The sequence below is a fragment of the Caenorhabditis elegans genome, chromosome X (assembly GCF_000002985.6).
Source record: "Caenorhabditis elegans chromosome X".
In the NCBI taxonomy this organism is placed as follows: domain Eukaryota; kingdom Metazoa; phylum Nematoda; class Chromadorea; order Rhabditida; family Rhabditidae; genus Caenorhabditis; species Caenorhabditis elegans.
Window position 1 is genome coordinate 8,339,651 of NC_003284.9, and position 13,254 is coordinate 8,352,904.

General features: G+C 35.2%; 4 protein-coding genes across 4 annotated transcripts; 2 read left to right on the forward strand and 2 right to left on the reverse strand.

Annotated features, from left to right (window-relative positions):
• Positions 1–1,042: 1,042 nt before the first annotated feature.
• Positions 1,043–1,336, forward strand: F55E10.2 (uncharacterized protein; the record flags this gene model as incomplete). The annotated part of the gene is made up of 1 exon (NM_077012.1): positions 1,043–1,336. The coding sequence occupies one exon, from the start codon at positions 1,043–1,045 to the stop codon at positions 1,334–1,336; it is 294 nt and encodes a 97-aa protein (NP_509413.1).
• Positions 1,337–2,324: 988 nt separating this feature from the next.
• On the forward strand, positions 2,325–2,636 carry F55E10.1 (Vpu protein; the record flags this gene model as incomplete). The annotated part of the gene is made up of 1 exon (NM_077013.1): positions 2,325–2,636. The coding sequence occupies one exon, from the start codon at positions 2,325–2,327 to the stop codon at positions 2,634–2,636; it is 312 nt and encodes a 103-aa protein (NP_509414.1).
• Positions 2,637–5,106: 2,470 nt separating this feature from the next.
• Positions 5,107–6,698, reverse strand: drd-5 (dietary restriction down regulated). Its single transcript, NM_077014.5, has 7 exons — positions 6,629–6,698; positions 6,433–6,581; positions 6,168–6,377; positions 6,046–6,122; positions 5,712–5,813; positions 5,511–5,668; positions 5,107–5,461 (listed from the first exon to the last, which is right to left on the reverse strand). The coding sequence occupies exons 1-7, from the start codon at positions 6,690–6,692 to the stop codon at positions 5,226–5,228; spliced, it is 996 nt and encodes a 331-aa protein (NP_509415.2). The 5' UTR covers positions 6,693–6,698; the 3' UTR covers positions 5,107–5,225.
• A 2,185-nt stretch (positions 6,699–8,883) lies between these two features.
• On the reverse strand, positions 8,884–11,434 carry npr-28 (G-protein coupled receptors family 1 profile domain-containing protein). Its single transcript, NM_077015.7, has 3 exons — positions 10,303–11,434; positions 9,598–10,015; positions 8,884–9,544 (listed from the first exon to the last, which is right to left on the reverse strand). Exons 1-3 carry the CDS (start codon positions 11,195–11,197, stop codon positions 9,301–9,303), a joined length of 1,557 nt encoding a protein of 518 aa, NP_509416.2. The 5' UTR covers positions 11,198–11,434; the 3' UTR covers positions 8,884–9,300.
• Positions 11,435–13,254: the final 1,820 nt, after the last annotated feature.

Genomic DNA, 13,254 nt, shown 5'->3' on the forward strand with positions numbered 1-13,254 from the left:
TCTTCAAATCAATTAGTCACATCAAAAAATTTTAAAAACTAAACAGACTAGAAATCAAATCGCCTACCGATCCTGACTCATGGGATGATATTATTGGTTATTAATTAACTTTCGTTTTTAACGGGAGTACATTGAATGTTTTTTTTACTTCTCACGTGCTTTAATTTCCACAATTTTATAATTCTTTTCTGACTTTAATCAAACTGCCGTATTAACTTCTTTGTTCGTTATAACTTTCTATTCTGAATAATTTTAAAACTGTTTCAGAAGACTTGGAGTATACCAAATTCAGAGACGCAAAGGTACTTCCACTCTGCCACTGCTTTAAGTCACACTGGTAAGCGCTTTATCTATTGGATATTAAAGTCATATTGAAGTAATGTTATTGGTTTATATGTATTGTTCATGCAAACTTTTCAATGATAATTACGGATAGTAAACATGTTCTTTTTTTTTTCAAATTAAATAAGAGTACTTTTGAAAATGTTAGTATTTTAAAACTATGGGAGACAATCTAGGAATTGAGAACCTTCCTGAGTTTACTTTTAACATACCTATTTACAGGGTGGGATAACCATGATTATGGCCTACCCTGTAATATTGAAAAACATGCAAAACGTGTTCTATGTCGAATGTTCTAAACCTTCACTATGTTTTAGCTCAGTAAAAAAACCATGTTTTCCTGCTATATTTTCAAAGCTTAGTTGAATTCACATATTCTAAAAATTTGAAACATTACCGTGCTATTAGGTTCCATTAATTAATTTTTCCAAGTATGAATATTATTGTTTGAAAATAAAACACACTTGTTATCAAAGTGTAGGGGATAATATGTATAACTTCCCACTATTGTTATTGGCTTTTTATGATTTCAATTCAGTCTATTTTTTCTTTAATATTCAACTCACTTTAAAAAAAAATCTGGTTCTAATTTTTTTTCAAAACAATTGTGGTTGATTAGTGTTTCGATATGATTGGAAATAAATGCTCCCCATACTTTTGAATACATCGAAAAATGATTTTAACCTCTTTCAGCCAAAAAATGACACCAATCTCTACCCTAAAAACAAACTCACTTGGAGGAACCGAAGCAGACCTCACCAACCTACTCAACGCCAATATCCATCATATGGTGCTTATCCTTACTGTACTCTCCCTTCTTCTTCTCTGGTTGTGCTCTGCATTTTGCAAAGAAACAAACAAGGCTGCTGCTGAAAACTTGGTTAAAATTCACTATAACCATCAGTTTGACTGGGTTGCTGAGATAGGCACTGGACTTCCTTTAAGTGGATTTTTACGCAGAAAAGATGAATCCGTAGTTTATCTCAATAACTAAAATCGAATTTCACGTTGTTTCGAATGGTTAATAAACACTTCTGTTGAATTGTATTGTTTTTAGCGCTATTCAGATTAAATGATTCTGTGAAGAAAAACTAGTCCGGGAACAACCTGTTAAATTTTTATTGATAACACAATTTTTAATACTGCCGTAAATCTTTTCAGCTTATTTAACAATCCTTACGGTGAAATAATGCATGGTGTAGAAGAGGTAGAAGAACGGTAATGGTCTTGGATGGGCTGGTGACTCTTTGAGAAAATAAATAATGACAAGAGACGCTTCCGGACGGGTCATACAACTATGGTCCACCCAAGCAAAAAACCGAAAAATTTGAATAGTTGTGATCCGCGCAGCAGGCAAAAATCGATGAAGTATCCTGAGGAAGGGAGGTAAGTCAATTTTGATGACATTGTTGGTGTGTTAGTACTTGGGAGAAAATGGCACAATTAGGATATTAACTTCAAAAATCAACAAAAATACGAAACTTTTCAATCAATCAATATTAAAAAAACAAATAAAGTTTGGATGTGCGACTTTATGGAAAAATGGTTTCGTTTACATTGAATTTGATAAACATTGTTGTTCATAATGATTGATTAGTATTTAAATACTTTAGTCAAGTTGTATGAAAGATTAATGGATGTTTTAATTTCGACCAGCATCATGCTTGTGATACTGACGCACCTGATTATTCCCAAATGACTCTATAGGCCAACCCTACTGCTCATTAGCCCTTCTCGTCGACGTCGTTTAAACTCATTTTCCCACTTACACATTTTTGCTTTCTTATTTTTTATAGATTTTTTAATATGCTGTGCTTTCAGCCCCCGTTCACTTGATCGTTTCTTCCTGTAATTGAGGTTCGTTATATTTAGCCGGTATCAATCTCTAAAACATTTTAATTCGTTTACTTATTTTACCCATCTTACTTTTTCTCTAAATAATTTTCTTTAAATTCAACAGAAATATTAATTTTTCAAAGAACATGGTAGACCATACTCGGGCCGTCTTCACCTCAACTTTGGCCAATGGTGACTTTGTGCACGCCGAGGATCACACCACAGCTATTGTTGTTCTTCTCATCATTCTCATCTTCTGTCTGTTGATGGCAATGTTTGTCTGTTATCTCGGCTGGTCTGGTGTTGTCACGGATATGAGCGATTCACGTGTCGGAGATGGCACACTCGTTGGCTACGACCTTGAGGTGTTTGGACCGGTGGACTGGTTTGATGACGAAGAGGAGATGCAACTTGCTCCAGGCAACCCAGCCATAATTCCTCGTTGTGTCGAAGCTTGAGGTTTCTTTTGCAAACTTTTTTGGTAACTAAAAATTTGTGAAGCTTGAATTTTTCTGTGTTCATTTCATGTTTGGGTATATTCTTAAAAGACGACCGTAATAAATGTGACAAACATACTTTTTCGGAGGCAAACAAAATAAACAATTATGAAGACACAATAAATTTCAAAAACCTAACCCATCAAAACTATAGCCCTAAATCCTTTGTGTTCTATAAAACAGTGGGTAGCAAACCCAGGTAGCAATCTGAAGGGCCAGGTAGATTGGTCAAGACAAATTGATCCGCGGTCCCGACCCACTTCCCAGTAGCAAGTATGTAAGAAATAAGAAAAAATCAATCAAAAATGAAAGAAGTAAGAGTGGTGAAATAAGGAAAGCAAAAGTCGACAGCAAGGGCTAACGAGCAGCAGCATTGACCAATTAATTTTTCTGGGAAGTATCAGGTATGCCATTATCACGAAGAATTTGAAAGTTTTTTTGGAGGTTGGGTGACATTTAAAGGTTTGGGGATGGCGAACCACAGTACGTGCCATTTATTCAAAAACTCTAAAATTGTTCCCAGGTTAACAAACCGTTGTAAAATTAAAGTTAAACTTAGAATAAAATTACGTTTGATTAGATTTATTTGTAAAATTGCAGATAGGTTTAGGCACATTTTTTGCAAAAATGTTGGTATCCAGATCTCAATGTTTTCATTTAAATATTTTTAAATAAAATTTTCCATGAAATGGGATAATCTATTCACACATTTTCCATTTAACTTTTCGGATCACTTTTTTTTTTCGATACCAATTTTTTAAAGCATTTATCTTTGCCTGGAAAGTTCTTGTCCATGGAAAACAAAAAGCCCGTAGGATCTTTAAATAAATATTTATATGCTTTGTTTCTATGAAACCAATGCGAATTTGAAAAAAGTAACAAGGTTTACACCACATATTGTCAAACTCTTAGTGGAGTCGTATGAGTCCTCTCCGAAATACCAAAAAAGGAAGTTGAACGGCTTTCTAAGGCCGACTGCGTGAAGAGGTAAATCAACATTCATTTTGAGGATCAGTTTTTTGCTCGTACCATCAACAGTGTCGGTCAATGTTTTTTTGTTTTCAGTTTTTGTATGTACCGTATATTCTCTATTAGTGCGGCACCCCTACCGCCCTTTCGAAAATTAGTGCGGCAGTCTCAAATAGTGCGGCACCTCTTCTTTTTGGTTGCGAAAGCCGCCTCAAATATTCGATTACTCCAATGGCATCCTTGTTCATTCTTCAATAATTTCCCATATATTTTCACTTAAACATTGCATTTCAATGTCTTGGGAGGCAAAATACACAATTTTCATCAATTTTCACATAAAACATGAGGTTTTATGAGGGAATTTTGAGGTTACTACTCTCGAAAGTAGTAACCTCAAAATGAAAATTAGTTATCGATATACGGTATGTATTTTTGAGATGTTGAAACAGGTTTCACGGCAAACATTTGGAGGGTCTGTTCTTGACCTAGATGAAATGCTTTATATATGTAAATGAAAGAAAACTCAAAAAAAAAAATCTAAACGTTTTTGCAAATATGAATACAAAAACTAGCTATTGCAACGCCTGATGGCATTTACAGATCTTGCTTTAAGCGTTTTCGGACATTTTTTACTATCGTTGTTGCATTTGGGATACTACATAAATTTTTCAAACACTTGATATTTTGAAAAAACATTTATCAATAAACTTTGTTGCACAAAAAACTCAATCCTCACAGTTTTTACAAATTTATGCCAAAAACCGACGAAAAAAAGAAAGAAAAACGGCACTTTGACAAAATAGCTGAGTTAAGAAGACTTCAGGCTCATCTGAATAATCATTTGGTATCTCTCATGTCTCAGTTCCAGCTTTAAATTGTGAGTTCTAACTTTTTTTAAGTCCAATTTAAATTTGTTAGGTGTTTTTAAAAGTGGAGTAACCGAGTGTGATAAAAATGACACATTTCTTCACAAAACCAGTTTCCCAAAAAAACCAAATTTGAATAAAAATCTCTAAAATTGTAAAGTTTTGATACTTGTGGCAATTTGAAATAAACTCAAACTAGGATTTTAAATAGTTTCCCTAACTAATAATCAAAGTTGTAGATGCCTCATCCAATGATTCAACTGGTTCAACCTGTCATAAAACATCAAAATCCGGAATCTAATCAAACTGCCCTCACAGAAATTACAAAACAAATGAAGGAATTTTCTATCGAATATCTGTTGTCAAACAATGTTGGAGCTCCAACTTAATTTGGTTGATTTTGTTGTTTTTCTTGAACTTTTTAAACTTAACTATTAGGCCTATTATTATAACAAAGTTAGTTATCAATCACTGTTTTTTGTATCGTTTTGATTTTTGTTAAATTTGTAGTCGTGGAATAGCTGAAATATGTACGAATTGAATCACAATCTTTACTGGTAAACCTTATGTAATCCCTAATGAAAATACATTCCTTTGTTATCAGAATATTCATTATTTGTAAATGTCTGAGTGAGAAAAATGGCTGCAACAAAACACCAAAAAACAAAGGTGACACATATTTTAATCTTGGCAACAGAAAAAAATTGATATATTTTTAATGATGATTCTTCATTGAGGCAGGAACTGGCCGGCTACAACGCTGAAATGAAATGAACCAATCTTGAGCAAAAGTTGGAAGTGTTGCCAGAGGAATGTAAAACAGAATGGTGTCCCAGCCAACCCAGTATCTAGTTTTTGGGTATTTTCCAAGCAGAGCATGATCATATGCATCAATAACTGGGTTTAGATCATCAGCGCAGTGGGATAGACGAGAGAATCGGGAATTCTTGTCTGGAAATCAAAGATGCAAATTTCATTCAAAATTTTGAAAACCACTCACAATCATCATAAAACTCTTTTCCATACTCCTTCTTTGTTTCGTCGTCTAGTCGTTCCCAAACCGCGTCCAAATCATTTGTAGCGGTTTGTGTAATGTTTGTGGTGAAGAAGCCAGGCTCCAATAAATGCACGGAGACATTGAAATCAATTAATTCGTGTCTGTCATAAAACTGTTATTATTTGATCAAAACCGTTAAAGTACCTGATAACATCTGCGTATGCTTCCACAGCATGCTTTGAGACGCAGTAAGGACCGACAGTTGGACGAGGAGTTCGACCAGAGATTGATGAGATAATGACAACTCTGGAAAAGAAGTTCATCGAAAATTATATTTCGCCAGTTTCTTGTAATATCACAATTTTTTGTAAACATGAGAATTTGAAAACTATTAAAATGTTTATGACATTTCGAGTGAGTTTGTTTTTTGCACAGTGTTTTTTAGGTCATGTCATAATTTTGATACCTACCTACTATCTGAAAACTGTCTTAGACCCTTAAGCAAAATTTGATAAATTCGGACGAATTAATATGTTACCTTCCTTCCTGCTTCTTTACAAACTTTTTGAGTCCTTGAATAAATCGCATGACTCCGAAAGTATTCACTTGCATTGTCTGAAGCAAACGGTTTCATACTAAACACTATTTTTAGAACCTCACATTGATATAATCTTGTGCAGAAAGCCAATCGTCTGGACCAGAATTTCCAAGGATTCCAGCATTAGCAACAACTCCCCAGAGTCCGCGATTTTCCACTGTCTTTTCAACCAACTTCACGAACTCTTTTACACTTTCGTCGTTAGCAACGTTAAGTATTCCGAACGTGAGAAGACTTGGAGTGTTTACTTCTTTCTTCAAGCTCTCTCCATTCTTAAATATTTAGTGTTCCAGATTTTAAGTCGGATAAAGTAAAGTACTATGTTACCTCTTTTTTTAAAACTCCCGCAATTACTGGCACTCCCTGTTTCACAAGTCTGACAGCAAGAAGACGTCCAAAACCAGAGTCACATCCCGATATAGCAACAGTTTTCTTACCATAATTGTCGACACGTTGTTTGATCAGAAAATTGTACACTGAATAAACTTAATATTAAACAAAATACACATAATCTGTGTAAAACCTTTATAAGCAACATAAGATCCGAATATTGCAACCCAAGCAAAAATAGTACTTGCGGAGAGCATGATGTTAGAGCGAACTCAATTATCGGAAGCGTATCTCTTATATTTATACAGCTTTTCAGAAGAGGCAGCTTATCACACATTATGGCTGATGCAACGCGTTTTTCGATAAAGTGGGACATTTTAATTGTCAGCACCATAATTTTCATGTAATAAAACTTCAAAACATTTCAAAAATCCAGTCAGTTTTGTCGTTCTGCCGGGGATTTTTCAATTATGAAATTGAGCGAGAAAATTATAGATCTCTGTATTCACTTCCCGTATTTCTTCTATTACATTATTATATTATTATGGCTGCAATACGAATTTTTTTGCTCATTCTGCATTTAAGATAACTCTGAAAACTCAGTTTCAAACGTTCGAACCATTTTTTTCCCTACGAAAATAGCATCTTCATTTTCAAGTTAATTGATTTTTTTTTAATTTTGTAATTTATTTTGCATTTATTGTATTTTTCAGCAAATCTTATTGTTGGCACACGAAGCTTTAAATAAAGTAAACACAACTCGAATTCTCTTGAACAGCAATGAATAATTTCTTAGTTTCGCATTTTGACTCTGCGACACTCTCCTTTTGTCACGTTTTCAAGCTTTTCGGACACGTGAACGATAACATTGGTCAAAATCAAAACGGAAAACAACACCCGTTTTGTACCTTCGTCCGACGATTTCTAATTCCCTGCTAACAGAATATAAAGGCGTTGTAATTGATGGTTGAGTCATGTCACCGTAACAAAGGCTCCATGCGCTGGGGTTTTAGTCCTAATTTTGACGCGGTACATCCAATTTTTCAATTTTCCTTTCCAGGCGCATGTTCAAGAGGGCATTTTGGTGTGTTGCTCCTGAAAATTTATGAATAATGTACAAGGTTATCTCGTTGTGTTCGTTTTATTCTGTCTAGCGCAAAAATGAAGAGAAATAGAAAAAAATTGCAAAATAATACATCACTATTCTTGAAATGCATATCAAGCAGGAAGGTGACCTCGCGTTTTTTGAAACATCAACAAATGTGAACTTGAAATAATTCAAAAATTATTATCAAAAGCATTGATGCATATTTCATAAACGTTTTTGGAGAGGAGTGTAACTGAACTGAAAACCATTTGTTCCAACTACTGCTGATATTTGAAAATATCATGGTCTATAGAATAGGAAGAATTGTTACAAAAATAAAATATCCATGCTGTTGAAATTGTTCTAGAAAAATTAGCAATAAAAAATATTTGAAATCACTGAACGGGCTGTTTTATCTTAGTATAACTTTATTGGATGCTGGTGTAGTTTTTATTGCAGAATCACTGTAATAATAGAAATTATGAACTGAATACCGTGTTCTCTTTATTACTGCTGCATTACTTAACTTTGGCCGCTATACCTGAGTGCAGCCAGCACTGATCTTTTCCAATATGAAACTTTTGTTTCATTTTCAGAAATATTCTTCCATCTTCAGAAGTATTCTTCATAACTATGTTTGAGTTTGAGCTTGTTAGCAAAATTACACAAAATCAAAACTATGATAAGATTTATATTGGAATAACCATATAAACCATTCAATTTTGCGTGTTACAACTCCCTTCGAATATCACTCAAAAAACAAAGTCCACGTTCGTAGCTGTTCGATTTCAGAGAATCACTAATTCGTGCGCACAACAAAACCTTTGGGACATCATCTCTAACAGGTGTTTGGTCTGACTTGACAATTTTCTTGTGATGTCATGGAGAGCAGGCTGACCCGAAGTTAATTGCAAACTTTTCTCAAATGAATCATCCACGAGAAAAAAATTGATGAAAAGGCCCATTTCAATTTTGCAATCTGGGTAGGATACCCGAATCTGAGGATCAAAGATTTTGCAATTTTGAATTGTTTTCCAGAAATAAACCTAATGAAATCTCAATGTTTTTAATGAAAAAGATATTGCTTTTGTTTTGAGTATTTTCTGCAAAAAAATCTCGTTACAATGACTTGTAAATTTCAAACACCCACTGAAATGTTTTGCAACTTATTTGTGATACCTCAATTGTTATGCATTATGCAACCTCTTCCAACCACCGACCAGTACAGTGAAACCCGATATGGTGGTCCAATTAGGTATGGCTATGCGGTCCAGTTTCTTCCGTCGCACATGTTTTTTTGTACTCCAGGCTTGAGTCTCTGTTTTTGGCTTTTCCAAATAGATAAAATTTCAACAACATTATATTTCGTAATATTTATTTGTTTATCTTTTTATTTACTTATTTCACTCATCGGGAATTGCCGGAATGAAAATACGAGATCCATTTTTTCTATCAAATAACAATAAAGATTGTTGTTTTTTGTTCAGGGGGGTTTTGGCAAGCTCACATTATAAATACAGAAACAGGGAGAGGAATGGGGGACCGGTAGACGAATCCAAAAAAGCTACTGTGATATGATAACAAACAATTTGATTTGATTCTGGACACTGGTCAGAGGTGATTTGTTAGATCAAATACAAATTACACCGTGCACAAAGAGAAGGGGTTGAATTGACTAGGAATATTTAAAAAAAGATTATGTAATTTAAAGGGTACTCACAGAAAAAGAAGAAAAATGATACAAGTTGAAAAAAGGTACATATTCAAAGTATTGTTATCTACAACCATTCGACAGACGAGCTTTCTGAAACTGCTCCGTGAGAAGATTCCTCCTTCGGCTCTATTCGTTGGTATTGCGGCTGCGGAATATTTGTGAAAGAAAGAGCTTTTCCGACAAGCGACGGTTCTTGTCTTGGAATTAATGATGGCCTTCTTGGAATGTCAAGAAGCGAGGAACTCAACGTGTTTTCAGATGACGGTCTGAGCATGTGAGCAGATGAGCAATCGAGGTAGGCGGCACTTCTAAATTTAATGCAATCAGTGAAAAACTCAAAATTTTGTTTTTAATGACTCACCTAGACTGAATTTTGGATTTTCCCTTAAACGGCGACTTCTTCATCAAAGCAGAACGAGTGTCAAGTCCAGCAGTTTTGATATGACTTCCCATTTGCTGAATATTCTTCCAAATCGGTGTCAAAGAAGTGTTGACTGTGCTTGTTGCGTTTCCGTTATCAAATACGGATGTGTTAGCGGCTGATCGTGTTCCGTTTCCTCGGCCGTTGTTCGAGCGTAGGTTGCGGTTGAGAAAGGAATAGAAGAGCCAGTTGAATGCAGATTGGGCATATGTGAGAGAATGTAAAATGTAGATCAATGCGATTTCAATATTGTGCATCCGTTTCTTTGATATCAGCCCAAAAAAGTATGACGTTTCAATTCCATCCTGCACCTCTTCTGCAACTGCAGCAACAACCTCATCAATAACCGTGGAGTTTCCTGAAATAATGCATTTGGTTTGTTGTTCTATGTTGAAAATTGGAATCAAACATCCCTAAAACTCTACAAAAGAGTGATTCTTATTTCATGAAAGCTAAGCCAATCAAAACTACTTGAAATTCTGATGGCGCCCATTGCTATTTTCACTGGAACACAATAACATCGCATTAAAAAATTGCATGGAAAAAAAGGGTCTCAATAAAAAAGAAAATTTGATGAATAACTGGCTGAGAGAAAATGAAAAATTGTCTAATTTCTGATCTGTTTTTGAGACTATGTTAACTCACCATCACTATTGGTCTCGATAAATCTTGTCACCAAGTAATGAATTCTCATTGTCCAGTACGGTGTCCAGCAAATAAAGTAGAAAGCAACAACCATAACACTGCATTTGACTACTCTGCCCAGCGAAATGCTTGTCTTCTTTCCAACGGTTGAGAATCTCGTGTGAATGAAGAGCTTATGAAGAATAGCAAGGTAAACTGCGCAGATGATGAAGAGTGGAACCAAATAGCAGACAATTGCTTGAGCCGTATCAAACACGTAGCTTGCAGAGTCTCCATGGTCAAATGCACATTTAATGATCTCCTCGTCTGTGTTATCTTTCATCACTTGCATTGTGGCCTTTTTTGTGACTGGGATAATGAAAATCAGGGAAACCGAAAAGCATACTGCAAGTACTCCCAACGAAAATTTTGTTGTTCGTAACCAGTACAACGTGGGATGGCAGACAGCAATGTATCTATCCACAGACAGTGCAGTCAGCACCATGGGACTCAAGGACTTGTTGATTGCCTCACAAAAATAGCTGAGCTTGCAGGCCCATAGACCAAATGGAAAATGATTCACATATACGTCTGTGACAATCATCGGTACAGGGATGAGTGAAAACAAGTCCACCACAGACAAAATGATCAAGTAGACGTAGGCTGATGATTGAACCACTGTCTTGTAAGGCCTACTCCTATTTGAAGAGCATCCGGATAACTGTTTGATTACTTTTATAAGTACCCAACAGTTTCCACCGACTCCAGTAACTGCTAAGCAAGAATATAGAACCATAACAAACATGATTTCAAATTGAATTTCCATTGGATCATTGAGTGATGGAACTATTGTACTAGATGTTGTTGTGGATACCGTTGTTAAAATTGATGTGGAACTGATAGTCATTGTCGACATAGTAGAATAACTGACAAGTCGTGTAAAGCAAATTCAGAATTCGTTGTGAAGCGGGTAAGCTATGGCTGAATCCAAGATGGTGGGCGTGTCACTCTTTGTGTCTGAGAGCAGGTTGTGCCGCTCTCGCTCCCAAAGTTGGCTTGTTTTGGAGGCAGTGGGGCTCCTCCTCAATGTGCGTTGTGTGTCCTCTCCTATGGGGTCGCCGGCGCCGCCTACAATATGAATCTTTAACTGAAATGACACTTGGATAAACAACGAGTAAATGGATACGGTAGAATCAGGAAATGTTTGATTCCAAAATGAGTCGAGTTAAAGAAACAAAGATCTTCATGAGGTACTTGGAATAAGTATGAGAAGTGAAAAAGAACAAGGAATAAAGTTAGATAGAAATTCAAAAATTCAGAATAACTAATGAATCAACAAGAATCGCTAAGAGAAAAAACACGAATAAATCAAAACAAGTAGAGCATACAAAATTCAAAGTAATTTTTCAGTATGCTATTTCTTTTTCACTTCTTTTTTTAGTCTATGGTTTCAAAATTCAAAATTTCACTTTTTTGAAAGTCGGCTAGAAAAATGATACCAAATAGAGTGGGAAGGCGTGAAATAGAAAGAGCACAAGGTGCTAAGAAATATGATATCGTTCTTTTTCCTCGTTCCTTTCGGTGCATCTCATCTTTTTCTCAGTTTCAAAAATTTTAAATATTACAAAAAAGTTGTAAACTTCTTTGTACAACTTGAAACATCATCTATGTACTAGCCAATAACAGGTTTTTTCACTAAAAATGTGCGAAAGCATTATTTAAATCGTAGTAGTCATATATCATACGTTAATAGCGTCGGAAATATCCCATAGGGGTAAAGGGCTAGTATCTTAAAATAAAGAGATGTTCGCCTACGTTCTTTGAACGTCCATTTTCATGGCATTAAAATTTGAAAAAGAAATCTGACATTTTCCTTCATGAGATTAGATGATTGGGAATATTTAATGGATTAGTAAGGGATAAACGACACCTTACAAAACTGGTCGTATTTCTGAACCAATCTCTACTTAGCTGCTTGGTGAGAAGAAAATTTTTGTTCAAAAATGAGCACTTAGAAGTGTCTCACGTGGATTTTCCCACACCTAGGCATCTTGGACAAGAGGTGCTAGGCACCTATACTACCACTTCCTACGCTTCGAAAATAGAAAATAGAATATACAAAATTTTGTGGTTTAGCAAAGAGGAGAGCAAAAAGGGCATACAAGAATAAGGGGATTAAAGCAGAACAGGCTAAATGATGCCACAATCTTTTTTTTCTGTTGCTCCATTCTTCTGTTTGCAAGCAGATATTTTGAGTTATTTGGAGAAGTAAGAAGAGACATTTAGTCGATCAACTACAAGAAACCAATGTAACACGTGGACAAACAAAAAGGAGAACTGATCGTGGGATAGAACCAAGTTGAAAAATAACAAGTATTACCAAAAACGTGACGTAGTGCACATAAGATAACATTGAAAGCAGAGAAATTGATTTTCAGCGTGAATTATGAAACAATAACTTTGAAATCACTAATTGAAATAAACCTAAACTAGTCGAATATTTACCATCCATTTAAAATTTTAAAGTTGACAACTTTTATTATATTTTAAGCGCATGAGTTTGACTAAGCGGACACTAAGCTACTGTAACTTGTAACACTTTATTGACTGATATTGTATAACTTTTCAGATACATCAAAAGCTATGACAGCACGTTTGGTGAAATTTTTGAAGTTTTGACAAAATACTGCTGGTCTGGCAAGAATAGGGGCGCAAGACTATAACCGTATTTCCTCTATTAGTCTTGCATGCAATACTAATAGAGGCTGCAAGACTAATTTTCGATTGGTCCGTAGGGGTGCAAGACTAATAGAGGCTGCAAGACTAATAGAGGAAATACGGTAATCTACTCATGTTTCAAGTATTGATATTCAAAAATTGTAAGGATTCGAACATTCGACACTGCTATAGTTCTCAGTTGTCAGAAAGTGACAGAAACTCAGTAGTTGTAACTTTTTGAATGTCAATAAAAAC